At 43.6% G+C, this 26,661-nt stretch overlaps 3 protein-coding genes across 6 annotated transcripts in view; 2 read left to right on the top strand and 1 right to left on the bottom strand.

Annotated features, from left to right (window-relative positions):
* The window catches only part of FANCD2 (FA complementation group D2), a 50,650-nt gene extending 38,623 nt beyond the window's left edge, over window positions 1-12,027 (top strand). For all 3 annotated transcript variants that reach the window (XM_044933589.2, XM_025272561.3, XM_025272560.3), the window contains 11 exons: window positions 233-363; window positions 1,231-1,324; window positions 1,961-2,083; window positions 2,895-2,988; window positions 3,657-3,728; window positions 4,438-4,476; window positions 5,389-5,463; window positions 6,228-6,302; window positions 8,789-8,935; window positions 10,431-10,511; window positions 11,607-12,027. In XM_044933589.2, the coding sequence (XP_044789524.2) occupies window positions 233-363; window positions 1,231-1,324; window positions 1,961-2,083; window positions 2,895-2,988; window positions 3,657-3,728; window positions 4,438-4,476; window positions 5,389-5,463; window positions 6,228-6,302; window positions 8,789-8,935; window positions 10,431-10,511; window positions 11,607-11,681 (1,006 nt within the window). In that variant the 3' untranslated portion in view covers window positions 11,682-12,027. The remainder of the gene's footprint in view (window positions 1-232; window positions 364-1,230; window positions 1,325-1,960; window positions 2,084-2,894; window positions 2,989-3,656; window positions 3,729-4,437; window positions 4,477-5,388; window positions 5,464-6,227; window positions 6,303-8,788; window positions 8,936-10,430; window positions 10,512-11,606) is intronic.
* A 659-nt stretch (window positions 12,028-12,686) lies between these two features.
* Window positions 12,687-16,795, bottom strand: FANCD2OS (FANCD2 opposite strand). 2 transcript variants are annotated; one of them, XM_006070697.3, is made up of 3 exons: window positions 16,557-16,795; window positions 15,921-16,289; window positions 12,687-13,521 (listed from the first exon to the last, which is right to left on the bottom strand). In XM_006070697.3, exon 3 carries the CDS (start codon window positions 13,511-13,513, stop codon window positions 12,977-12,979), a length of 537 nt encoding a protein of 178 aa, XP_006070759.1. In that variant the 5' UTR covers window positions 13,514-13,521; window positions 15,921-16,289; window positions 16,557-16,795; the 3' UTR covers window positions 12,687-12,976. The 2 variants fall into 2 exon arrangements, with proteins under 2 accessions (XP_006070759.1, XP_025128348.1); XM_025272563.1 differs by lacking the exons at window positions 15,921-16,289; window positions 16,557-16,795 and adding an exon at window positions 15,730-15,914.
* A 1,078-nt stretch (window positions 16,796-17,873) lies between these two features.
* Window positions 17,874-25,211, top strand: BRK1 (BRICK1 subunit of SCAR/WAVE actin nucleating complex). The gene is made up of 3 exons (XM_006070696.4): window positions 17,874-18,044; window positions 24,214-24,296; window positions 24,567-25,211. Exons 1-3 carry the CDS (start codon window positions 17,927-17,929, stop codon window positions 24,591-24,593), a joined length of 228 nt encoding a protein of 75 aa, XP_006070758.1. The 5' UTR covers window positions 17,874-17,926; the 3' UTR covers window positions 24,594-25,211.
* The last annotated feature ends 1,450 nt before the right edge of the window (window positions 25,212-26,661 follow it).

Below are 26,661 nucleotides of genomic sequence, written 5' to 3'. Positions count from 1 at the left end.
CCTCTCCAGTGCCAGCATTCCATACACTGGGTCAGGCCTCTACACCCTGGCTTTCTCCATACAAAGTTACATTTCTCCATAAGATCTTGAAAGAAAGTTCTACTAAAGCACCTGCAAATGAGGAGGATTCTGCTTAGACCATCAGTCATTTCAGTGGACTTGTATAACTCATGGATTTAGACACATCTGTAATACTTGTGATGGTGTGTTTTTTTTTTTTGTCTCTTTACAGGCAGAGCTTCCATTACTTGCAGAATTTCCATGCCAGCATTCCCAGTTTCCAGTGTGCTCTTTATCTCCTTAGACTTTTGATGGTCATTTTGGAAAAATCTACAGCTCCTGCTGAGAACAAAAGACAAATTGGTGATGGATCCTCTTTTTTTCCTTCATGAATAGACTAGTAAACTTGGGGCTTCCTAGAACCTTGTAAATTTTACAAGCAAATCTCTCCATCACTGTGGATATGCTCTCTTTCTATACCAAGAAGGACATAGTCCCAGTAGGAGCTATGTCTGAGCTCTGCTGACATGGCTTAAAACTGAGTGTGGTTAGTTTACTTGGCTGGATTTGCTATTTAACTTTTGTTTATTCATATCCTTCCCTTTTTTTTTTTTTTTGTTATTAAGTATCTGAGACATTTGACAGAAAAACATAAGCCATTAAGTTAATAAAATGGGACAGAAAGGAGAAATCAGGATTAAGTGTAAAGAAAAGTCTGGTCCTATCCCTGATCTTTTTCTTTAACTATCTTTTGACATCGCTCTTAGAATGCATCTCACTGATAAATCTTAATTGGCAGCACAGACAGAAAGCAAGAAGAAAATGCAAAACCTTTATTCCTGTTCCTTAAAGGGGGAGGGTTTTATATGAACCTTGGAGGCCCATACTATTTATTGTTTACTGGCCTGCCAAGGAGTACCTGAGATGGACTCCCACTGCCCAGCAGCATTCCTTTACTCTGTGTGTCTGTATGGTTCATGTTTGTGTCAAGACAGGATAAGAGGGTGGGGCATGTTAGGTCTTAGAGAAATGGGTTTATTTCTGGTAGAAGGACTAATAGAGCAGGAACTCATGAAAGCTCTCCCCTCCCCAAAATTGTCTGTTAGCCTAGGAACTTCATAGTAAATATAAAAGAATAACGTTTTTGATCAATTATCATCCCCCAAAAGACTGCAAAACAAGAATTAAGTTCATTTTCCATGAATGAAATTTGTCTTGTTTCACCAACAGCTTCCCTGGCCAAACAGTTCCTCTGTCGAGTGTGGCCTAGTGGAGAGAAAGAGAGGAGCAGCATTCCTAATGACCAGCTCCAGGCTTTGCTTGGGTAAGAGGCTCAGCTTCTGTCCACAAGCCAAATAGCCTTCCATTTGCCCCTGTTTGGATCCCTTGTTTGGTCAAAAACTGAGAAATTTATCTTGGTTGATGATAATTTGGAAGCAGTGAAATAGGTGTGAAATTAATGTAATTTAGAATATGTGGATTTTCAGATCCTCTAGTTCTGTTTTATGCTGTCAGTTCTTTAGTAAATCAAATCATAGAGGAAGTGGAGGAGTCTGCTCTTGTATTCTGCCTTGTTAACCCATGAGTCAGATATTTATTATTGCCTACCATATCAAAGACACAGCCATCACTTCCATGGTGTCTAACTGTATTTCTAATGGAGACATCATTTCCTTTACTCCTGAAAAATAATTGGAATCTTTATGTTATTAAAAATAAATGTTGAGAATTCCTTGGTGAGCCACTGGTTAGTGCTCAGCACTTTCACTTCTGTGGCCCTGGGTTCAGTTCCTGGCTGGGGAACTGAGATTCTGCAAGTCGTGTGGTGTAGCAAAAAGAGATTAATAAAATAATTGCTAATAGTTGGTTTAAAGCTTAGTACCTGGATATGTCTCAAGAAAGAAATCTTGATTTAGAAATTCTGTAATGTGTGTTTATACTCCTGTGGCTATCAATACAGCATCTACCTGGAGCACACAGACAGTGTACTGAAGGCCATAGAGGAGATTGCTGGTGTTGGTGTCCCAGAGCTGATCAACTCTCCAAAAGAAGCCTCTTCTTCCACATTCCCTACACTGACCTGGTAAGGGAGCACTCTCCTCTAGTCCTTTCCGTAAGTTAGAATCATACTAATGTATGTAGGTTCCAAATAACTACCTTACTCTTTATCTAGTTCTGATACAGAAGGTATGTGCAGTCATTTGTTCAACGCGTAGAATGTCTGCTGTGAATTCTCTTCAAGCAGTCCTCACCCCGCCCATATGAAAGGATATTATTGAGGAATGACATTTCAGTAGTTACAGTTTTTAGAGACATTGGATATTTAATCACCAAACTTTTTTCAGTGCTTTCACCCTTTATATGTGAAATTATTTTTCCAATATTTTAACCACCTTTAGAAGGATACAGTGGTTATTGTGTCTAACCATAGATGTGTTGCTTAATGGGTTTTGTGTCTCATAGTATCAGTGGTAATCTGATATTCATATGGTCTTTATAGTTTATAATGCACTCTTATATTCCTTATTTCATTTGATCCTTTTGATGAATCTGTGAGGTAGATATTTCCCCTGTTTTACTGATGAGGAAAATGAGCTTTAGAAGGGAGCTTGCTTGGAACTAGAAACTTAAAGTTGAATCTTCTGACCACTACGTTCCTGCTCTTTCTCTGCCACCACACTCTCCCTTCATGAAATTAATCCCATGGTTTCACAGGCCGTCTTCTTGGCTCATTTCTAAATCCTTCCTGCTCTCACATCCTCCTAGAGTAGACCCTAGTGAAAGCATGTTTCGAGAGGTGGGGAGGGAAATCACTTTGGGTTCCCTGGTTTCATCCCAGGACTTTCTTTGTGATGAGTGCATCATTGTGTGAGTGTCATACTTTTCTCTTGTAGGACCTCGTTCGTCATTTTCTTCCGAGTAATGATGGCTGAACTAGAGAAGACAGTGAAAGGTCTTCAGGCTGGAACAGCAGCAGATTCAAAGCAGGTGAGTCACATTGTTCCACCTCAGGAAGCAGACTCTGGATTATTCGGAAGATTCTGGTTGTTCTCCTTGGGTCTAGAATTTTCTCCTAAGCTATTTCCTTTAACTTACTGAGATCCAGAACTTTTTTTGAAGAGTTCTTGATGTCCTTTCTTCTAGTTGGAAGTGAGAATTAAGCTGTTTTCCCTGCTACTTCCTAAGGATAACCCTGGACTCCATAGACCTACTCTGGAAAAAATATCTTTGGTTGCAGCCTCATGTACCCAGCTGCAACTTGTGAGCTGGCATGAGGTTAACAAGCCTGTTTCAGATGCTGTGGTCCTAGGCCTTGGCAACCTGCTAACCAGAACAGAGCTAGCCTTCTGGGAGCAAGAGCTTGCTTAGGGAATCAGAGAAACTACAGGGATATGTTGCAGAGGCTTTTTCCTACTTGTAAGTTATTGAAGAGGAGTTGTCTTCTTAGAAAGTCTCAATAAGGTACCCTAGTGATACCATGTATGCAGGCCTCCAAACCATCTACTGGGTTCACTGGTTGCCACATCTGTTTAGGAGGATAATTGGTTTAAATCTCTGTAGAGCTCTGTAGTTCAAGAATCCTATATTAGTGGGAATATGGTAAAAGAAGTATTTGGCTGCAATTCAAAGATGCCTGTATATTTGGCTGCCCCCAGATTCATGAAGAGAAGCTCCTCTACTGGAACATGGCTGTTCGAGACTTCAGTATCCTCATCAACCTAATAAAGGTGAGTATGAAGAGGCTCCCTGTTCTATCTTACTGACTAACTGCAGAAACTGCCAAGGGGCCTGACTTCCAAAATGGGCCCTCTCAGCTCCTCCCCACCCTTTGTTGGGCACCTGTTTCCCCATCTTGTCCCTGTGCCCTGCCCATCCTGGATAACACCTTCCCTGCTTCCTGTGCAGTGTCTTTCCCTTGTCTGCCTTCCTCCTTCCAGTCTGTGCCATACTGTTTACTATTTAATGACTCCTTCCACCTGTCATTCCCCCATACTCTCTCACCACACCATGAATCTGAGCACATTCCCCATGGTCTCCATCTTCCAACTTCAATGCCTTCTTTATCTCTCATGTACACTTTGCTCTCCTCCACTGCATGATTTTGCCCAGACTGTTCCCCAAGCTTAGAATGTTTTTCTTTCCTTTCTGCCTCTTTCTTCAAGCTTCCCATCAAGGTTTGGGATCTCTGCAATGCCATCTTAACATTCCCTGTTGGAATCAATTCCTTGTTCCTCTATGCTCCCCTCTTCCTTTTCTTGAATTTCAGTTATAGTGATTACTTTATTCTTTGTGATTGATTTGTTGACATTTTGATGTGCCTCCTTCATTTTAGACGTCTGTACAACACTCAGAGCTGTGCTTTACACGGTGGGGAAGAGGCTGGGGTGCTCAGAGGAGCAGATCTCAGCTCTGATTTCTTGTCCTTCATCTTTCCAGGTGTTTGATAGTCGTCCTGTTCTGTTTGCCTGTTTGAAGGTGAGCAATAGACTGGGCCCTCTTTAGTGTTTATTCTTCCTTTGGATCAGCTGAGTGGAGTTGCTTAATACCTTGCCCACAAGCCAGTCTCCAGAATCTCTGCTGATAGGTAGTCTATAAAAGACCATGGAGATGTTTTCCTATATTAATTGGATAACCAGAGAAGCCAATTTTCCTATGAGTTTGAAAACTTAGTCTTAGAACTAGGATGATTGGCTTAAGGAGCAGTAGTCACTCCCTGCCATTCCTTCCCAGTCAACAGGAAGGAAGGAGGAGTGGGTGAGTCCTGGGAGCTGGCCTTCTGGTATCCTCCAGGGGAATATTCTGGATTAGCCCTAGATTTGGTGATATACACATTGGGTTAAGAGCTAAGGAAGGCAGTAGGGAGAATGCTTCTCCCCTTTCCCAGCAGTTCCTTCCAGGAGATGGTGCCCCATACTGTTGTCTCCTGGCTTCTCTCTTCCTCTTTACTCACACCCCCCACTGATGCCAGTGTGAGGGATGGTTGAGAAGGGGGAGTCCTTTTCCTGATGGGTGAATTGGGCAGTTGGTCATGTGCTTCCTCAGCTCTACCCAGTTTATTTCTTTTGAGAGTAAGTTGCCCTCTGGGAGCTGGGGCTCCCCTCAGTTCCTCTGTGCCTTCATTCTCAAGCTGAGCAATACCCCACACATTGACTGTGTGTGCGGCAGGTAAGGATGCTTAACTCAGGACGCAACAGGCCTGTTTAGCCTTTGCATTAAGCTGTATTCTCTGAATTAACCTTTTGAACCCTTTCTGATTTATTTTTTACATATAAAAGAAAATAAACACTCTGGTCTGAGAAATGCTATGCTGCCTCAGGCAGGGAGGGGCATTTCCCATGAAAGACCTCAGCGAGAGGTCCTCACCAGCTTCTCTCTTCTCTTCCTCAGTATGGGCGTCTCTTTGTGGAAGCATTTCTGAAGCAGTGTATGCCGCTCCTAGACTTCAGTTTTAGAAAACACCGGGTAAGAACTGAGAGCAGAGAGCACAGGCATGCTCAGTGTAGTGGTTCAGAAAGTATGTCCACAGTGGCTCCTGGGCAGCCATGGGGACAGCTCCCTCACCCTGGCTCTGGACACAGACTGACGCAGGCACCTCTGGTCACCAGCCCTCCCAGAGACGCCCATGGAGGACTGACGATTCCCTAGTGGACCCACCTTCCGACTTCTGCTCCAGAGCCGAGGATGGTTTCTTTTAGCCTGGTTTTATTATGCTACTGCCGTCCCAGGACCTCACATATTAGTGTGTCATTTGTTTCTGTGTACTTTTCTGGATCTGGTCTCAGGAATTACAAAAAAAGGAAAGAAAACTCATTTGTGTCATAAACTGCACTGTAAGCCCAGAGTCCTAACCACTAGACCACCAGGCAAGTCCAGGAGATGATTTCTTGCATATATTTACCAAGTTGAACTTTGCAGAACACTCTCACAATATTCGGTTGGTCCCTCATAGCTCAGAAAGAGAGGGGAGGACAGCCAGTGAGCACTCCTCCTTCTGTTTGAGAGCCAAATCCATATAAACTTGAAAAATTATGAATCACTGTGTTGTACACCTGAAACTTGTAAAATGTTTAATCAACACTACCTCAGTTTGAAAAAGAGATGATTATCCATCTATGGCTTGAACCTGAGGCTTGATCCTCTTTGGTACTCTTGGTTGCAAGGATATCTTGCACGTAAAATGAAATGAGAATGTTTCATATGGCATTTGTGCATGTTGTTGGTTGTAGGAAGATGTTCTGAGCTTACTGGAAACCTTCCAGTTGAGCACGAGACTGCTTCATCACCTGTGTGGGCATTCCAAGGTAAGAGGGAAAGCAGGTCACAATTGTTGGTTTAATCTGTGGTTGCTCTTTGGAGATCCAGGGGCTCCAGTGCCTTCTTCCTTTTTTACCCTTCTTAAGTCTTTATTTCTGAGACTATGTCTGTCCAACGGCAGTTTATCAGAGTGGTCAGAGCCTCAGTTGCTGGCTGAGATTGGGTAATCATCTCGAGGGAAATTTCTGCATCTGAAATTTGACTCAAACTCCATAGCCCTGTTTCTTCTGGGGCCTCTTCTTTGGTGACAGAATGTTGGTGGATGTATAACTACGTACCATACTCTGGGCAGGAGGAATATTATGGAAGTGATGACTCTACTGGAGACGAGAAGGAGTTCTAAAAGCAGCTGTTTTTAGAGCTTTTCTGCTGTATTATTTCCTAGTCAAGGAACACATCTGTCTCTTCTGAGAATATTTTGGCATTCAAGGACTTTTCCACTTAAAGTGTACAGTTGAGCCCTTGTCACTTTTTGTCTGAAGGGGCACAGAACTGTGGAATTGTGAAGTCACTGGCAGGCCCTTGATTCTTCCACCCAGTGCCTGTCATTCACTTCCTCCCCTGCTTCTAAATTTTTAAGGTGCTGAAGGGTGGAATTTTAAGGACTCCCTCCACTAAAAAGGGGTACTTTCTATTGATTAATGTCAGTATAATATATGTTCAAGAATATTTTAGGTAAATTCATTGATAATTGATCAATGAGAGATGATGATGAGGAACTGAGAGTTATTGGTGATATGTCTTCTAGGCTGCTTTAGCTTAAAGGACAGCTACCATTCTCTTCAGAGTACTCTCAGTTCAGCTCAGTTCAGTCGCTCAGTCGTGTCCGACTCTTTGCGACCCCATGGACTGCAGCACGCCAGGCTTCATCACCAGCTCCCGGAGTTTACTCAAACTCACGTCCATTGAATTGGTGATGCCATCCAGCCATCTCATCCTCATTATCCCCTTCTCCCACCTTCAATCTTTCCCAGCATCAGGGTCTTTTCAAATGAGTCAGGTCTTCACATGAGATGGCAAAAGTATTGGAGTTTCAGCTTCAACATCAGTCCTTCTTCCAGTGAACATTGAGGACTGATTTCCTTTAGGATGGACTGGTTGGATCTCCTTGCAGTCCAAGGGACTCTCAAGAGTCTTCTCCAACACCACAGTTCAAAAGCATCAATTCTTCGGTGCTCAGCCTTCTTCACAGTCCATCTCTCACATTCATACATGACTACTGGAAAAACCATAGCTTTGACTAGATGAACCTTTGTTGGCAAAGTAATATCTTTGCTTTTTAATATGCTGTTTGCTGCTGCTGCTAAGTCACTTCAGTCATGTCCGACTCTGTGTGACCCCATAGATGGCAGTGACCAGGCTCCCCCGTCCCTGGGATTCTCCAGGCAAGAACACTGGAGTGGGTTGCTATTTCCTTCTCCAATGCGTGAAAGTGAAAAGTGAAAGTGAAGCTGCTCAGTCGTGTCTGACCCTCAGCGACCCCCTGGACTGCAGCCTTCCAGGCTCCTCCGTCTATGGGATTTTCTAGGCAAGAGTACTGGAGTGGGGTGCCATTGCCCTCTCCGAATATGCTGTTTAGGTTGGTCATAACTTTCCTTCCAAGGAGTAAGCGTCTTCTAATTTCATGGCTGCAGTCACCATCTGCAGTGATTATGGAGCCCCCAAAAATAAAGTCTTCCACTGTTTCTCCATCTGTTTGCCTTGAAGTGATGGGACCGGATGCCATGATCTTTGTTTTCTGAATATTGAGCTTTAAGCCAACTTTTTCACTCTCCTCTTTCACTTTCATCAAGAGGCTCTTTAGTTCTTCACTTTCTGCCATAAGGGTGGTGTCATATGCATATCTGAGGTTATTGATATTTCTCCCAGCAGTCTTGATTCCAGCTTGTGCTTCATCCAACCCAGCATTTCTCATGATGTACTCTGCATATAAGTTAAATAAGCACGGTGACAATATACAGCCTTGACATACTCCTTTTCCTATTTGGAACCAATCTGTTGTTCCATGTCTAGTTCTAACTGTTGCTTCCTGACTTGCATCCAGATTTCTCAAGAGGCAGGTCAGGTGGTCTGGTATTCCCATCTCTTTCAGAATTTGCCACATTGTGTTGTGATCCACACAGTCAAAGTCATTGGCACAGTCAGTAAAGCAGAAATAGATGTTTTTCTAGAACTCTTGCTTTTTCCATGATCCAGCGGATGTTGGCAATTTGATCTCTGGTTCCTCTGCCTTTTCTAAAACCAGTTTGAACATCTGCAAGTTCACGGTTCACGTATTGCTGAAGCCTGGCTTGGAGAATTTTCAGAGTACTCTACCAGACTACTATTTGGGGAATGTGTCTCTGGTCTATACTGGCAGGGCTTATGCTCTTGTTGAGTGTTCAGGGTGTTAGGAGTTCGAAAGTTTCTGTATAGGAAACGTGAAAGCACGATGATAAATGCGGATGAATTGGTTGTATTTGTTTCCGTTCAGATTCACCAGGACACAAAACTCACCAAACATGTGCCTTTGCTCAAAAAGACCCTGGAACTGTTAGTTTGCCGAGTGAAAGCCATGCTTATCCTCAACAATTGCAGAGAGGCTTTCTGGCTGGGCAATCTTAAAAATCGGGACTTGCAGGTAAGCCTGGGACCCTACCAATGATAATCTCCTTCTCTTCTCTTCTTTTCTTCATGAGAGCATTGGAAAGTATCTAAGGAAGGTGACCTAAGCTCCACTCTCTCAATACTCAAAACTACTTTTCTCTTAAGTGACTGTTTAGCTCTTAAAGTTACTTTGTTCTTGGGCCCTGGTTGCAGGTTGCACCCCTCAGCAGCAGCAGCAGCAGCAGAGGCACCAAAACATACCATTGATTTATTAATTAAAAAGGCCTCAGACAGAGAAGCAGATCAGGAAAGCCTTTTTCTATAACTATGGAGAAACTTTTTTTTGTTGTTTAGTTTTGTTTTTTTCCCTCTAAAAGCAGTCTGTTCTATTCCTGAAATTATTCTCTGTGCTGATTTTTTTTTTTTTTTTTTTTTCTGACTGATTTTAACAAGTAAGCATTTCTTACTTCTTTCAGTTGTCTGACTGATGGGCTGAAATCTTGTGTTGTTTATACTATTTCTTTGGTGTAACACCATTTTTCAAATACAGCCCAAGCCCTTATCATTCATGTTTATAATATCTGAGTCTCATAATTCATACATGAAAATAATAAATCCCCATAGTGTTAGCTTCCTTTCTTTACATCAGTGTTATTAGGTAGATACTCTTGTTACTATGAGAATTGAAGCTCAGAGAGGTTAAGTAACTTTCCATTCAGCAATATGAGTGCAGAAAAGGTTTGAGTCCTAACAGTCCTCATCCAGATTTGGTATTCCTAAACCACTTTAGTATACTATCTTTCAGCCTCTAAATGGCCATTTGTGATTGGTGTGGGTTTTCTTTTTTTTTTTTTAGATTCAATTTTAAAAAATTACTTATCTATTTTTGTTGTTGGGTGTGCTGTGTCTTCATTGCTGCTTGAGGGCTTTCTCTCATTGCAGCAGATGGGCTACTCTAGTTGCCGTGTACAGGCTGCTCACTGCAGTGGCTCCTTATTGCGGAGCTTGGGCTCCAGGGCTCTTGGGCTTCAGTAATTGCTGCACGTGGGCTCAATGGTTGTGGTGCACAGTGCTTGAGGCATATGGGATATCCCCAGACCAGGGATTGAACCAGTGTCCCATGCGTTGGCAGGCAGATTTTTAGCCACTGGACCACCAGGGAAGCCCTGTATATAGTTGATGTGTTGATGTTCATGTTCACATACTTTAAGGTATTTGAGAAAGTTTAGAATCATATTGAGCATTACCTGAAAGAGTCACCAATACAATCTGGCCTTGTAAAACTAGTATGATACTAGAATACAAAGATGAATCTTTTGTAAAACTGCATATTGTGTGAGAGCCAGAAGCATCTCAGAAGCCTTGGGTTGATTATCACTTCTCTAGCTGCTGGATCATAGGTTGGTGTCTGTGTTTGATCATATTTGAATGACTTTCTTTGCCTTGCCTATAAACTTAAGCCTTTCTCCCCTTGAGACCCATGTGTGATCATTATAACCCACCATTTGTCTTGGCCCATTCACATTCAGGGTGAAGAGATTATATCCCAGAATTCCCAGGAGAGCCCTGCAAATGAGAGTGAGGGTGACACATCATTCCAAGGAGCAGAGGTGCGTGCAGGACGTCTCCCGCCCAAGTTACAATTACTTCCTTCCGTGGCCATCTCTGTTCCCTCTAAAAAAGGCTTCTGCACTTAGGTGAATTCTGTGAGGGCCAGAAAACACACACACACACACACACACTCTCTCACACTCTATTATAATCACTGTTGAGTATCTCAAGTTGTGCCGTATGTTATACAGTTGAAAATTCCCTTCCATTATAGCCTCTTGTTTTCCCTGAATTCGTATCTGAAACCATTTTAGAGGGGAGATAGAAAGAGGTCAAAGTGTTTTGTGAGTGTTGAGAAGAATGAGTTAAACCGTTTAAACATGTTGTTTGAATATGCAAAATAGAAATGTAAAAGCCAAAGCACAGAATCAAAAGCTGTCACTACTGAGGACTACAATAATAGTGGTCGTCTTTATGCTCTTCTGGGCTACTCCTGATGCTGTTGAGATTTTAAAGCAAAGAAAAATATATTTATAAAAGTTTCTTACAATTTGGGCAGGTTATAGATATCGAGAATCTCAGATTTAAGAATCTGGATATAATTTGTAATGCCATTTGAGGTTGTGAAAAGATCACTTAGTATGAAAAATTATTTTATTACATGGTTCTCTGTTTTATTTGTATCGAATGCCTCCACCTTGTTCTCATAAAAAAGTTTGAGGCAGACAATATTCTATTTGATGCTTTGTCCTAAGCAAACCTCTCAGATTAGATTTTGCAGATCAGAGAGAATCTTATGCTGGATTCCTGTTGTATTTTGAATTTAACCAACATTTCATTCTATACTGAATGCCCATTTTATTCCTGTGTCATATACATGCTGTAGTGCTGTGGGCTTATTTAAAAATCACACATGGTTGGGTTGCCGAATGGCCTAAGTCAGTATCAAAATGGCTCCCTCTATCATCTTGGCTTCAAGGCTTTAAGGCCATGATAGGAGAATGGAGCAGCCTCGGATTCTTTTCTCAAAAGAATGGTTTAAACCTATCAATGGTTTTTACAGTGAAACAGTGCAGTTGTACATGCTGTGGGAGCAGTGTTGCAAGTCGTGAGGTTGCTCAGATGACCCCAAATAATTATCATTTGCCTCTTAGGGTGGCGAAGAAGATAAAGCAAGTGATGGAGAAAAGGAGCGAGAGAGTGATGAAGATGAGAGTGATGACGACTGAGTAGGCTACAGAAAGGTGCTCCTTCCCGTCCTTGCCAGCCACTCACCACAGTGTTCAGGGTCACAGATGCTGCCGGTCTGCCTAACTGGAAGCACCCTATTTTGTTCTTAAAAAGGGGGTTCTATTGAATCAACTCAATTGTGGATTTCACGGATTGTCTACTAACGTTAAAGACAGTGGCTTAACATCTACTATATTAAAGACGAAGGTAGCATTGCTTACCCATTTGGGTGAACACGGCAGAACAGTCATGATTCTAGGCTTTGGGAGCTGGTTTTGAAGCTCTGGATTTATTCTACAATTTAAGCTTGTACCAGTTTTCAAATAAATTCTAAGTTCTACCTCAGCTACCTTTTGGAATTTCCTTTGTAGGTGGGACTGAATTGGAGTTTGTGCAGAGAAATAATGGAGAATTAAAATGATATGTTCCCTATTAAAAGGACTGTCTTATTTGACATGAAAACACATTTGTGATCTTTTTGGAGGAGTTACAGATTTCTTTTAGTGCTCAAAGAAAGTCAAACATTTGGCTGCATTTTAAATTTTTTGGTGGTTATGTAGACATATAAGACAAAGGTGAAAAGGGCAGCATCCAACTCCTGTTAACTTTGCATAAATTTTATTTCCACATTATTCTGTTATACCTATAATCTAGTTATAAGAATACTACAAAATGGCTTGTAGTTGATTAAAAATAGAACATTAAGCATACACTTCAGCTAAAATGGGGAACTCTTCATGTCTTCTGCTCTTATTTCAGTGCCAGACTGTTAATATTTAATATTTGTTAATATTTCTACCTACTTTCATACTCTCCAGTAATGTTAGGGTGTGGCTGGTTAGGTTTTTATGTTGTTTTTTGGTGGGGAGGTTAATCATTGACCTATATACACATTTTTGACCCCTTCATCCTCATGTACATAGGAATCCATAATTTCCTTCCTTGACATTCTTTGTTTCTCCACCTCATTGTGGTTTTAGTGTTGAAATGAGGTCACAGTAGGCTCATTGGTATATATGGTTTAATGGTTCTTTATCACATGGTACATGTCAGTGCTAGTTTGACTCTCTTTCAAATGGTTGTTCAGCTTTACAGTGGAAATGGTCTCCTCCCTTGCTCTGTCACTGGCCCATTTTTGGAGGGAAAGGGAGGAGAGGGGCTCCTGAATTGTCACCGCCTGACTGGAAAGCAAAATAGCTGGGACAAGCAGTTTCCTTTACAGGGACAGCTCTATGTAAGCTTCAGGCACATAGCGAAAGACATGGTGTGAGGAACAGGAATCAAATGGGACCCTTTACTTGGAATGTTGCAAGGCAAAGGTACACTTCTTGTATGTTGCATACAGCAAGAGGATGGAGCGTAACATCTGTTTGCACATGGTCACTGTCATCTGAATCTGAGGTTCCTTAAGTCCAGTGGGCCACTGGTGCTCCCGGCTAATGATTTTGCAAAAGGCTGACTTGTCTGAAACTCTGAAGGTCCCAGTCCACTTTGGTGGCTGAGCTGTGATGACCCTGCCAAAGACAGAATCCACTCCACTGAGGCGGACAGGCTGAGGCTTCCTGACCAGCCCTTTCTTGTTGTTCATGGTTCGGAGCTCTGATGTGTGACAGGGCAACTTGGGACTCACCCCAGGCTCCAGGAAAGGGCTGTCTAGGACTAGAGTGACCTCTTGAAAGCACAGCTGCACTTCAAGGTCAGAAGGGGTATGTGGGAAGCAGGGGGAAGCCCTAAAGGGGTGCTTGGAAGAAGGGGTAGGTGTTGTATGCCGCAGCCATTGGAAGCTCTCATCCAGTGGGGTCCATGGTGACCAGAGCTGGTATCCTGCCATTGACAGTCCTAGAGGAGAGGAATCAGAACATGGAATTTCCCTAGCATGCTTTTGGTGAGGGTAGGGCTGTTCAAATTCACATCTCTGTCTCAGTATTAACTTTACCTTACTCTGTAGTTCTCATGAACACAGATTCCAGTACTTTGTTAGGATACAAGTAATTCTATAAAGGGCAGTAGAGGATAGTGACAAGTATTGAATCTGGTAACTGCTGTGTGTACTTTATTAAACCTAATCACAAGCCTCTGAAGGTAGGTTTTTACCCATGGTACAGATGAGGAAATGGATTTGTCCAAAAGAGTAGCCCTGTTTGGTATTAGGATCTGTGCTGTGTTGATGACTGCTAAAGACAGAATCTGTGCCTCTCAGGTGGCAGAGGCTGCTGGCAGTCCATGGTGAGACATTATTTGTGGATGGGTGCTCAGAAAGGCCTGTCTCACCAGATATTTGTGACTAAATCACATGTACTTTATACCGTTGGTTCTCAAAGTATGATTCTGGGACTGGCGCCTTAAGCATCCTGTGGAAACATGGAAGAAATGCAGATTCTTGGGTCCCTTGCATTCTGCACTTAAACAAACCCTCCAAGGGAGTCTGATGCACCTTACAGTTTGAGAACTTATGCTTTTTCTTTAAGGAACTTCAGCTTTTACTATTCTTAATTATGGACAGTCAGAACCCCTTTTGACACGTGACCAGCTCTCTCAGAGCCCTGAGGTACTTACACACCACCTCAGAGGAATTACACAAGGCAGGAGGGGAAAAAGTTCCCAAGACCAGTCCTTTTTTAGTTTTTAAAGATTTTTCTGGTTCTCCTATGTATGTGTTTTTTGGGCTTCCCTGGTAACTCAGCTGGTAAAGAATCTGCCTGTAATGCAGGAGACCCTGGTTCAATTCCTGGGTCGGGAAGATCTGCTGGAGAATGAATAGGCTACCTATTCCAGTATTCTTGGGCTTCCCTGGTGGCTTAGCTGGTAAATGATCCATCTGCAATGAAGGAAACCTGGGTTCGAAGCCTTGGTTGGGAAGATCCACTGGAGAGGGGAATGGCTACCCACTCCAGTGTTCTGGCCAGGAGAATTCCATGGACTATACAGAATTAGAGAGTCACAAAGAGTCAGACATGACTAAGTGACTTTCACTTCACTGGGTATGTTTTGTTTTTGTTTTTGTTTTTTTATCTGTGAAAGACCCACTGGTTGAGATTTTTTCCTTTCTTCTTTGAAGATAAAGGAAAAGGCGTCGAGGATATGTTGCTAACTCAAAATTTACCCAAGTAGAATTTAGACTTTCCATCTTTCTACTTTAAAATTGTCAGTATATAAAGGATTTCACTGAATTCAAGAGAGATGTAACATTTATTCAGCACCTACCTACTATGATAAGGGGCATGGCAGACCCTTTTCTTTCTAGTCAAGTGTATTTCTCTGTATCTTCACTATTCTTCCACAAAGGTAGCAGCAAATGGGATCCCATCCCACCCAGTAATGGCCCAGGAGAAGTTTGACACCCTCACCATAGTTTGTGAGACAGTGAAGTTTGTTTTGAAAAGAGAATTGTTGGTGACATTTGAAACAGAAGCCCTGCCTCTGACAGTGGTTAGTAGAAAGAAGATTTGTTGATTTCCTCCAGCTGGGAATGTTTCTCCTGAGGTATGCAAGCTCTTGTGCATACTGTGTTCAAATACGTGGACTGCCTTAGGATGAGAAAGTGACAACCAAGGGATAGTTATCTGTTTGAAACAGCTGTGAAACAGCCTTCTGACCCTAAGAGCACACATCCAGGATCAGGGCTGCTCTGGTACCCCATCAAGACAAGGTAGGGGTGGAGAGTGTTAACTCTGAATGTATGATACGGAAAAAAAAAAAAAAATCCAGGAGCCCTTCCTTGTCTCTTGAGAGGATATAGGGCCAGAGGGAAAAGACTTGATCAATATCCAGCCGAAATACTCAGCAGAACCAACATGGGGTGAAAGAGGACGTCTGACCCCAGGTCCCTTCCACCACTTTTACATAAGGATCAAATAAAGCTAGTTCACCGCTCGCTCCTACCAGCCACGAGTCTCCATCATCCACTTCAGGAGGATTTGAACCTAGTCAGTCTGTTCAAGCTGCTCTAAGAGCTCCCAGGTAGGGAACACCTGCTCCTAGCCCCAAAGGTTTTCCCTTCATTCCCTTCCTCCCATGTCAAGAAACCCAGTCCCTTCATTTCCGCACCTGGGAACGGGGAAGACAGCGTCAAAGTGCAGCTGAGGTCCTTATGAACTGTGATCCCGAGGGGCTGGAGCTGCCCTGAGAGGAGCAGACTCCCCCTCCCTACCCCGGGGCAGGGGCCAGACGGATCTGGCCGAGGCGGAGGTGGTGGTGGGAACCCGGGCCCGGTCCCACCATCCGGGCCGTGGTCTCACCTGCTGAACTCCGCGGGCCTCACGCTCCAGAGTGGCGGCTGCTGTTCCCTGGCCGCATCTTCTCCACCGGGTGCTTGGCAACAACCTTTGTGACCCAGGACCATGGCAGCGGGGTGGGAGGGGTTGTGGGGGAGCGGGGAGAGCCCGAACCGCGGAAGGGCCGCGGTGAGGGGGCGGGGATCGAAGCGCCCCGTTCGCTCGGAGCCCCCATCTCACTGGAACACCTGGTCCGGGATTCAGCCTTCAGGAGTGCTGAACCGAATTCTGTTCCCCTCCGCCTCTTCCCCACCTTGCCACAGCGATGTGCCTTTGATCTATCTGGTCAAAGAGGACTACGGAGCCCATTTCAAAGACTGGCCAGGAACCTGCCTGCATAAATGTCAGGGGAGGGGGAGCTGTGGTTAGTATTAAAAGGTTAGCGCTACCCTTTAAACCCTGCTCTGAGTTACCCAGAGTTCTGAAGGCTTTTGTGGCTGCATTGAATAATCCCAGTGCAAGGACCCGGACAGGTGTTCCCCTGTCAAGATGGAGAAAGATAACTCTCTCCTTGACTTCCCAACCAAAAACTTTGCTTTCTGTTAAACTTCAAAAAGGAAGATTCTCATTCTCAGAAAGCTAAAAAACTGACACTTTCACCTTAGTAAAAGAGTGATTTGGCTACTTTTAAACTTCATTGCAAACAATTACTCTTTAAGGCCGGGGGAAGGGAGGTCTACCCAGTTGACTCTTATATCCACAGTGCCTGACTATCACAATGCCTGGTAGGGTGCAGTATTTGTAGGAAGAATTAACTAATGGCCCACCTGCGCTTCCCTTACCCAGAAAACCGCCCATGCACTTTGTGAACCGACGGAACACAGCGCAAACAGCTGTCAGGTTTGTGTGACTCTAGGTGAAGCTGAAGGGGAGAGACTGGGCATCTCTGGGATGGGTCAGGCTGAGATACTGGTTTGGAAGACCAAATAGTCTTGAGGGACTTGTCAAGAATTGTCAGATGCCCACTGTGTGTATGTGTGTCCTTGTGGAAGGAGAGATAAGTGGAGAGAGTTGGAGAAGGTTGGTGGCAGAGAGGGGAAAGGGACAGAGAATGATGAATCTTGGAAGAGACTAAAATGATTTTAACTTACCACTTTTTACCCCAGTAAGTTTATTTTTATTTTCCTCTTGAATAATTTTGCATAGTTGCAATTTTTTTTAAAGTGTATTTTGTTTTCCGTTTCAGTTTATCATCTGTGTTATGCTGCCATAATATTTTTCCTGATTAGCATTTAAATGACTGCATAATACTGCTCTGAGTGGCTATATCAATAGCCATTCCCCAATTGTTGAGATTTTTAAAAAACAGATTATCTCAAAGAACACCTTTGCGCTGCAAGTGTTTTTTTTTTTCAATAATTTTGTTAAATAATTCAAAAACTTTGAAAATGTGTACAGCTCTTGCTTACAATTTTACAAATTTCCTTCTGAAGAGACTGTCAGTTTACAGTGTGATCAGCTAATTGCGACGTTTACCGATTTCCCCTCAGCCTCTTCAAAACTGAAAAAAATAACGTTTGTTCACTTGATAATTGCAAAGTGGCACATCATGTTCTGTTGTTTAAAAGGCATTCTAAAAATGATTTGTATTTAGTGTGGTTTAATTGGCTATGCCCAGCTTGGTTTGGACACAGCTCGCAAGCTTACTTTGAAGCACTTGAGAGAAGGGGTGAATGTGGACCCATGCGCCGCCCCCCGCCCAACGACCATAACCGCCAGAGACGGAGGTGGGTATTTGAGGGGGATCTTTGTATCTGCGCACTCTATTTTCCTCGTCGGCTTGGGGCGGGTCTGTTCAGGGGCGTGGGAGCAAAGCGAAGACGCCACCGAGGACTTGACAGTGCGCAGGCGCGCCACAAGGCCCTGGGATTCGTGGGTACCCAGGCAAGGGTGTGGGAGAGCGGCGCAGGCGCCCTGGAGGCCTGGAGGGTCGAGGCGCCTGCGCAGTCGCGCTTCCTCAGGCAGCAGCCATGGCGGGACAAGAGGATCCGGTGCAGCGGGAGATTCACCAGGACTGGGCGAACCGGGAGTACATTGAGGTCATCACCAGCAGCATCAAGAAAATCGCAGACTTTCTCAACTCATTCGGTCAGCGGGCGAGCAGGGGGAGGCTGGGAAGAGGGAAGCCCGCTGAGCGAGGGCGCTGAGAAGCTTTGAAGGGGAGTCTTGAGTGCCCTAGGCTCCTGCTGATTTTCGCTTCCTCCTTCAGGCCGCACCTTCCCCCTCTCGCCCTGACCCCGGGCTCCACTGGACAGTCCCTGGAGGGGAGGGGGGGGAGGCGCGGTTATCCTGCCCCAGACTGAGCTCATCGGCAGCTTTGCCTTTACCCCGGATCCATTATCGAGTCTTTCCTTTTCCCGGACATGTCCTGGCAACCCCGTCCTTCGTCTGCGCCTTTTCTTCTCTTCAGTCGCCTCCCTTCCTCCTCTGTGCTTCGTTTCCAGTTCCCACTTGGCGCTCAGATGCAGCATGATCTTGTCACTGCCCTGTAAAGACTCTAGAGGTGTCCCATCTCCTTTCTGGTCGAGCCTTCTAGTCGCCCCTCCGGCCCCTCCTGTCAGTCCCTTCTTGTCCTGTGCTGAGTGGGAGCAGATGAGGGCAAAGTAAGGTCCACATCTTGTCACGCCATGGACATCTCTGCGTTGCTAGTATGAAACCGACAGTGGGTGTTCTGCTTCTAGAAAAATCTTTCCTAGGCATTAGCCTACTCGTGACAGTCTTAAATTCTTTCCGCTTTGTCGCACACCCTTCTGGACAGCAAGCCTGTAGCGGAGACCCCTACTTCCAGTTCTTCAAGTGTTTCTTTGACAGAACTGAGCACTTGGTAGACTTTCTATGTCATCACAAGGAGTGGGAATGACATTTTTCCAACTGGTGTGCTTCTGGTCCATTGTTTCAGCAGTGTTAAATGGTTAAGATTAAGGAGGGGTCAATGATGTATAAGAAAAGATTTCAAAAGGAATTATTTTCTAGCTGGAGAACCTGACACATCCTAAGGAGTCTAAGGACAGAGCAAAAGTTTGATCAGAAGGCATCTGCAAGAGAGACTAAGTCTTGAGTACAAGGCTGTCTCTTAGGCTCGGTGGGGGAGAAAGCATCATTTTCCTGCCTTTAAAGAATTTCTGTCTTGAAGATGAAATAATGACAGCTTCAGAACAAAGCAGAATATTGTTTATGTTTTAATATATTTACATACAAGGTGTCTTGGGGTGGTGGATTTCCTCACTCAGGGAATGGGAGGGATGTTAGTATTAATCAGAGACAAGAATAGGATAAATTTTTTATCAGTGACACAAATTCACACGTATAACTTCCTGTAATGGTTGTAATAGGAAAATGGTAGTCAAGAAATCATAGAGCTCATGTATCCTGAAATTATTTTTTAAAGTTCTATGCAAACTCTTCCAGTGTTAGTTCTCCTGATTGTCTCTTCTGCTTCCCTAGAGAGATGAACTATTACGAGGGTTCTTTAGGGCACTTTATACTCATAACTTTTCCTCAGAGGAAGGACCAGGTAAAATATTCCATGCACAGGGAGGGATAGAGTGATGACAGAATGGCATCTTTGAAACTTTGGCTTAGACTGGGGAGGCAGTGGAACGTGGTTGGACAAATAACTAACAAAGAATTTTTACTTTTTAAAAGATATTTACTTATTTGGCTGTGCTGTTCGACCTTTGTTCAGGCAACTGGGATCTTTGGTTGTGGCATGTGGGGTCTAGTTCCCTGACCAGGGATTGAACCTGGGCTCCTTGCATTGGGAATACAGAGTCTTAGCCATCGGACCACCAGGGAAGTCCTGAGAGCCTTTACTTTTAAAACCAGAAGTAAAAGACTTCATTTATATGGTAGGCATTAATATCTGATACGTAGACAGAGAATATCCTAACAGAATATTAAGAAAGTCAATTCAGTAAATCAAGCATCTAAAATAAGTTAAACTGGGGCTGTTTTTCATAATTAAAAGTGACCTAGTGTCTCAATTCCCCCAGTTTGTATCTAGATAACGTAATAACTTCATTTCTGAGCATTTAATCATATTAATCTACCTGCAATGCAGGAGACCCTGGTTTGATTCCTGAGTCGGGAAGATCCCCTGGAGAAGGGATAGGCTGCCCACTCCAGTATTTTTGGGCTTCACCAGTGGCTCAGTTGGTAAAGAATCCACCTGCAATGCGGGAGACCCCAGTCTGATTCCTGGGGTTGGGAAGATCCTCTGGAGAAGGGAATGGCTACACCCACTCCAGTATTCTTGCCTGGAGAATTCCATGGACAGAGGAGCCTGGCAAGCTACATACAGTCCATGGGGTTGCAAAGAGTCGGACACGACTGAGTGACTTTCTCTTTCAATCATACGAATAAACGTATAATAAACATGCATTCATCTCTGACATAAAACTTTTTGGCATGTTACTGTAGTTTTAGTTGGTGAGTCTTGGAATTAACCAAAAATTGAAGCATTTGAGCTTAGAATTTGTGGAGGAGAAATGTCTCTTTTCTTGCTATATAAGCAAGGAAATAAATGCTGCTGTGAGATTTTATCAAATACATGTGAGTTACATTTTATCAGATAGAAAACAGGCTTTTCTCTCTCTCTCTTTTTTTTTTTTAGTTTCCAGCAAGTCCTAGACTAAGGAAATAGACACACAGGATTCCAGTCTTTCAGGAGCTGGAAGAAATGGCTTCCCTTGGCTTCGGCCATTATTTTCCTCTAAGGTGGGGGTAATGGCCTAACATTAGCGATTACTAGGTGATTTTTTAAGATTTTAGAAAGTGGATTTAGGCCTTTTAAAGAAAAGAACAGTTAATTACAAGTAGAAATAATTAGGAAGCACAATTAAAGGGTAAAGCAATTTGACTTAGCAGTTAGATATACCTGAGGCAAGGTCCCAAAGATTGACGGTATCACGATATAAGAGTTTAGACAAAGACCAACAGGCTGAGAAACTGGATAAATCATAAAGATAGATGAGTACATTGTCTTGGCATTGGATGACTCAGGATGAATGAATGTGGGATGTATTTTCCCATTCTAAGCCATTTGCATGACTCCTCCATTCTGATGTGTGGCTAAGGGGCTTGTATCATGTGTGTGATGTGATTTGGTGGCACAGAGGTTTAGCAGGTGTTTCCTCTAAGGGGGCATCTATAGCTGTTTGAAAATGGCAGCAAACCTACAGTTCTCACCCTCACCATAATAGGCTTGTAGGCCATGTGCTTTGGAGAGGGAATTGTTTTTCCAGGATACCTAATGATTCTGAACAGCTTTACCCTGTGATTCTGGCTGGTGAGAGTAGGGTTTTGATCCATTTGTGGTTTTCTCTTTGAGCATGGGAGGACCACTGGGACCTAAGGACACACGCATCATGATGTACCACAAGCATCCTAACACTAGGCCTATTCTGTACTTTGAATGGATGAAGTTTCTAAAAATAGATTGTTACAAATGATAGCTTTTTATTTTTATACCTTTTTTTCCTGACTCTGAAGCGAACACATGCAGAGACATGTAACCAAAAAAACAGAGTGTGTAGCTATTTTTAAATCTCCATTTTCTTAATAGTTAGCCAACAAATATTACTTGCCTGTTGTGACTCCAGCTGTGTGTCAGATGCTGTGAGAAAGGAATAAGTAAGAATAAATGGACAGAACCACTTCTAAAAGGTTTAGAATTTTGTTGGAGAAATAAAATCTTCCCTTGTGGCTCAGGTCTCCTGCCTGCAATGCGGGAGACCTAGGTTCGAGCCCTGGGTTGGGGAGATCCCCTGGAGAAGGAAATGGCAACCCACTCCAGTGTTCTTGCCTGGAGAATCCAGTGGACAGAGGAGCTTGGTAGGCTACAGTCAGTAGGGTTGCAAAGAATCAGACATGACTGAGCAACTTTGGAGAAATAAGATCTTATGAGAAAGACAATGTTGATTTTTGTAGGCTAAAGTTATGTGCAGTAAGAGTTCAGAGAAGTTGTTTGATAACTGGCATTTGTTAGCAGTGGTCATGTATGCACACCGTTAAACACCCTGATGAGGACACATGGCATTTTCAGTTACAGTCTGATGATAATGTACATATAAATGCATTGTGGTTTCAAATTTGTCCAGCTGCCAGGTTCTTTCCCAATATTTTGTTTGAACCAGTATTATTTAATGGAATCTGAAATAAGACTGAAGTTTCTAGAGTTTAACATGTTACATTTTCAGCAGTGCTTATCTGTGCAGGCCAGTAACACAGTGTTGTTCTTGGATTCTGACTCATCACCAGATTGACAGAGCTGGAACAGAACAGCCACCCAGGAAGGAACCCTCCCTCTCACCACCCCACCCTTTCATTTTGGCCATGACTTTTTTTTTATGGGAAATGACAGGTTGTCAGTGATAACATGCGTGCTCATTCTGAATAGCCTTTGAGCTTCTAAAAACCAGGCTGAAAAGAGATTAGGTCCTGTTGGGCCTGGGAATTAGAAGCAGCAGCACTTGCAGATTAAACACACACACACACACACACACACACACACACACCACCCCCCTGCCAAGAACATGTATTTGTATGGCTGAGTCCCTTTACTGTTCACGTGAAACTATCACAACATTGTTAATTGGCTTACCCCAATAAAGACTGGTTTTGGTGTTTAAAAAAAAACAAACCCAATATTTAAAGGAAGAAGGAACAGTGTCCAGGATAGGCAAATCCTTACAGAAGAGGGAGGATTATGTCCACTTGGCAAAGACCTCTCAGAGGTCCACTTTGAATGGACTTGAAGGAGAATGCTGAGACAGGCAGGATGAGTTAAGATTTGGACTTGATGGAATGAAAGTCGAGGCAAGAATCAGGGTGTGGGAGATTTCTTAAATTGGGTGCTGAAGTACTTTTGCATAACATCTAGGGAAGAGTTGAAAGGGAGGATTGTGAGCTAAGTGTTAAATCACTGGGTGGGAGACTGTCTTGGAGAGCAGATATGTAGAACTTCAGAAGTGGGGATTATTGAGTGATGCCTGAATATCAGTGTTGGAGGAGGGTGGGAATAATTAGCGTGCCTGGAATGTGGAGAACAGTTGGAGGAAGAGCGGTCAAGTAATTTCTGTTGAGAAGTTTTGTAGGGGAAAAGGTATCTTAGAGCAAGTCTAGGTTTCCTTTTGGGCGAGGTGATAATAGAGACTGGAAAAGTTAGAGGAAGAAAAGGAACCTTTTGCAGATGGAAGGCAGGCCCCACAGGGTTTTTGATGCTCTCCAGGTTTTCTCTTGTTCCAAAAGGCCTGTGCAGGGACTGTTGGGTCATCAAATGCCCCAAGAGCAGCAGCGTGGCAGGGCCTCCACGAGCTCAGCAGCACCACACCTTCTGTCCTTCTAGGGTCTGCTGCTTCCTTGACCTCTACTGTTCTTCCCTATTGAGATTATTTTCTTCCTCTTGTCATTTCCCCTCTCTTGGAAACTCTTGGTTTGCCCATTAATTATCAAGTGGCCATCTGTACAGCCTTGGTGTATCAGTTTTTTTAAATTTTCTATGGCTGCCATAACAGATTACCACAAATGTAGTCGCACAAACCACATACATTTATTATCTTAAGTCATGTACATCTGAAGTCCAGCAGTGGTTTGCTGAGGTGAAATCAGTGTCAGCCCAGAGCCTCCCTCCTCAGCTGGAGGCTCTAGGAGAGGAGCTGATTCCTTGCCCATAGCTTGTGGGCAGAACTCATTCTCTTGCAGCTGTAAGAATAAGATCCGTATTTCCTTGCTGGTTGTCAACTAAGGACTATGCCCAGCTTCTAAAGGTCACTTGCATCCCTTGGGTCATGGCCTCCTCCTTCCATCTTTGGAGCCTTCGATGACAGGTTGAGTCCTGCTCACATCCCTTGTCCTTCTTCTGCCTTTCTTGTGCCTTTCATGTCTACGTTTATGGACTTGTGATTACATGGGGTCCATCTGGGTAATCCAGAATCTCAAGGTCCTTCACCTTAGCCACATCTGCAAAGTCCTTTTGCCTGTGAGATACGTATTTGTGGGTTCTGGGGATTAAAGTCTGGACATCTTGGGGGGATCAGTATTCTCTGCCTGTCACATTTGGTAGGAGGTTAAGCAGATCCTCCCTAAGCAGCTGTGTTCCTAAGATACTTCTCACCTTATCCTCCCACTGCCTTGCTTTGCCCACTCGCTCCCATTTGTGCCTTGCATGATACAGCATTCCTCCTCTTCATCTTAGGGGCCTGGCGTGTGTCTGTGTCTGGAATGGCATTAATCCTGAACGTCTGTCTTCTTTTGCCAGATATGTCTTGTCGCTCAAGACTCGCAACACTAAATGAGAAATTGACAGCTCTTGAGCGGAGAATAGAGTACATAGAAGCCAGGGTGAGTATGCCGGGCACCAGGCGTCCTCATGAGGCAGGTGTGGCTGTGTGAGAGAGAATACACATTCTCACTTGTTGCTGCAAAAACTGGGGAGCAGAAACAGGCTTAGAGAAGTTAAGTACCTTGCCTGAACTTAAACCTGCTTTCTGGGACTCCGAAGCTGTCCCCTTTTTATACCACTCCCCAGTTAACTAAGATATAAAAATTTAATAAAATTTTAGACCCTCTATTGCTTTTGAATTTATCTAATTGTCAGTTTTCCTTTGACAGGTGACAAAAGGTGAAACCCTCACCTAGGACTGTGCCATGCTGCTGCTGGGAAGTTTGCTTTTACAGCAGCCAGCCTCTCGTGGAAAAGGCCCCAGCAGCCTTCAGCTCCTTCCTCTCTCCTTAAAGAACAACAGGGCTTATTCTTGTTTTTCTTTTTTTCAAAAGTGTGGCCTTTGGGCTCTGCCATGCACACCCAGAAGTGTGATGTGGCGTGTGGGGAGGAGTCTGGGGCCCTCTCGGAAACATTGTTAGGCATTTTACCTCTGCAGTAACGTTCTGTAGAACTACATGTCAACACATTTGAGGCACTGAGAGCCAAAAACCTGGGACTCTGTCAAGGTCCTCCCCACCTCTCTCTCTCTCTCTCAGTCTTTCCTTATAGCTCTCATTGCCTGTGCATTGATTCTATAAACAGTCCTTGTCTTATTCCCACCTTTGGCTGGGTGTGGGAAGCAGTCCTGGCTGAGATGCCCTGGTGAGGTGGCTGCCAGAGAATGTTGTTGCTAACCCACCAGTTTCTTGTCCTTTTGGGGAGGTCAAGGCCAGGCCCCCACTTGGCTTGAAAAGGGACATTTTCAGAGTTTTCTGTCTGTCACTTGGGGTGTCTTTACCTCTCATATTTCCCTAATAAACTCCTCAACTTTATCTGACTGCTGTGATTGTGGTGGGGAGAGGAGCTAGAGACGGGGTGCACCTCTTCCACAGAAATCTGATGTGTGGGATTCTTAATCGAACAAAACTTTCAGATGTAGCTGTTTGATCAAAGCCTAGGTGGCTTTCAAGCTGGAGCTCCCATATTCGGACTTTGAGCTCATTCATCCTGGGGATCCTTTGGTCATTCAGCAGACATTTACCAAGTACTTACTATGTAGGGACTTTATGCTCCAATAAAATATACAGTGTTGAATCAGGTGTGATGCTTACCGTCTATTTAAATACCAGCATCTACACAGTTTAACTGCAGTCCATGGCAGACTATGAGTTTTATTAGGTACAAGCGAAATGTCTACTTTTAGAAAGGAAATCGTTTAAACAGAAGTGTCTAAACTTTTCATTCTAGCATCAAAGCCTACTGTAAACTTGTGCCAACTCACTAGGCTTAACCCCCATATAGAATTTTCATTTTAGTCACGTAGAAGTCATTTCTCCCTATTCAGATCTTATTTGCCACTGAAGGTCTAGCTTAAGGCAAACCTCCTCCATAAAGTTGTCCTGTCTCCCTTTTCACTGAGTGCTACACTGTTGCTTTTTCACAGTCCCTTCCATCCTGCCATGCTAACACCATTTCAGCCCTGGGTTTGATCTTGTTCTTTGACTTAGCGTCTGCATCTTACAGTATATATGAGCACCTTAGGCTTGTATTGTCCAGCTGGGTACTTTGCAGAAGGCAGGCAGTCAGTAAATAGCAATTGAAATGCCTTGCAGAGCTCAAGCTGCAAGCACACATCTGTGCTTAGATCCTTGTTTAGACCTTTGGAAGACCATCTGAAGTAGGACCTTCATGTAAAAAGGTGATGTTACAATGGAGGCAAAACTGCCATCCTTTACTTTGGTAACAGCTGTTTTTGAACATTATTGAGCTCATCTGATATGCTTTTAACAATTGCTTGAGATGGTTATTCATAATATCTTCCCTGTCCTTTCTGGGATAAAAAATTTATTCCTAAAGTTCAGGTTTTAGATTATCTGGTGCTCTGCAGTCAGTTTAACAGATACTTAACAAATTCCTACTATATTCAGTGACTATAATGAGACAGTAATAGAGGCAAAAATGATGGTAATCTTCCTTAGATGACATGTGAAAATGATAATTTTTTATGGTGCTATAGACATTCTTTAATGATATTAAAGTAATATTTCTAAAAGAAAAATAGTGCCCTAAATAATATGATGTTGCTAATGGTAAGCTACTAGTTGTCGGGAAAACAACTGGTATGGGAACCAGTGAGCCCAGCCTCTTCTAGTAGAGGTAACTGCTCCGTCTTACCTGATGCTTTGACGTGTCAGAGTGCTTTCCTGTGTAATCATCCCCTTTATATATTGAGCCTCAGCTCAGGGATATATAACTAGCATTATCTATAATTTATTGAGTGCT

Source organism: Bubalus bubalis, chromosome 21, assembly GCF_019923935.1.
Source record: "Bubalus bubalis isolate 160015118507 breed Murrah chromosome 21, NDDB_SH_1, whole genome shotgun sequence".
In the NCBI taxonomy this organism is placed as follows: domain Eukaryota; kingdom Metazoa; phylum Chordata; class Mammalia; order Artiodactyla; family Bovidae; genus Bubalus; species Bubalus bubalis.
Note: the sequence above shows the minus strand (reverse complement) of the source record. Positions and strands in the feature narration are given on the sequence as shown.

Coding starts and splice junctions, on each gene's coding strand:
- BRK1 (XM_006070696.4), top strand. CDS start 17,927: ATGGCGGGACAAGAGGATCCGGTGCAGCGGGAGATTCACCAGGACTGG. Junction 18,045..24,213: donor AGACTTTCTCAACTCATTCG/GTCAGCGGGCGA, acceptor TTCTTTTGCCAG/ATATGTCTTGTCGCTCAAGA. Junction 24,297..24,566: donor TAGAGTACATAGAAGCCAGG/GTGAGTATGCCG, acceptor TTCCTTTGACAG/GTGACAAAAGGTGAAACCCT.
- FANCD2OS (XM_006070697.3), bottom strand. CDS start 13,513: ATGGCAGGATACCAGCTCTGGTCACCATGGACCCCACTGGATGAGAGC.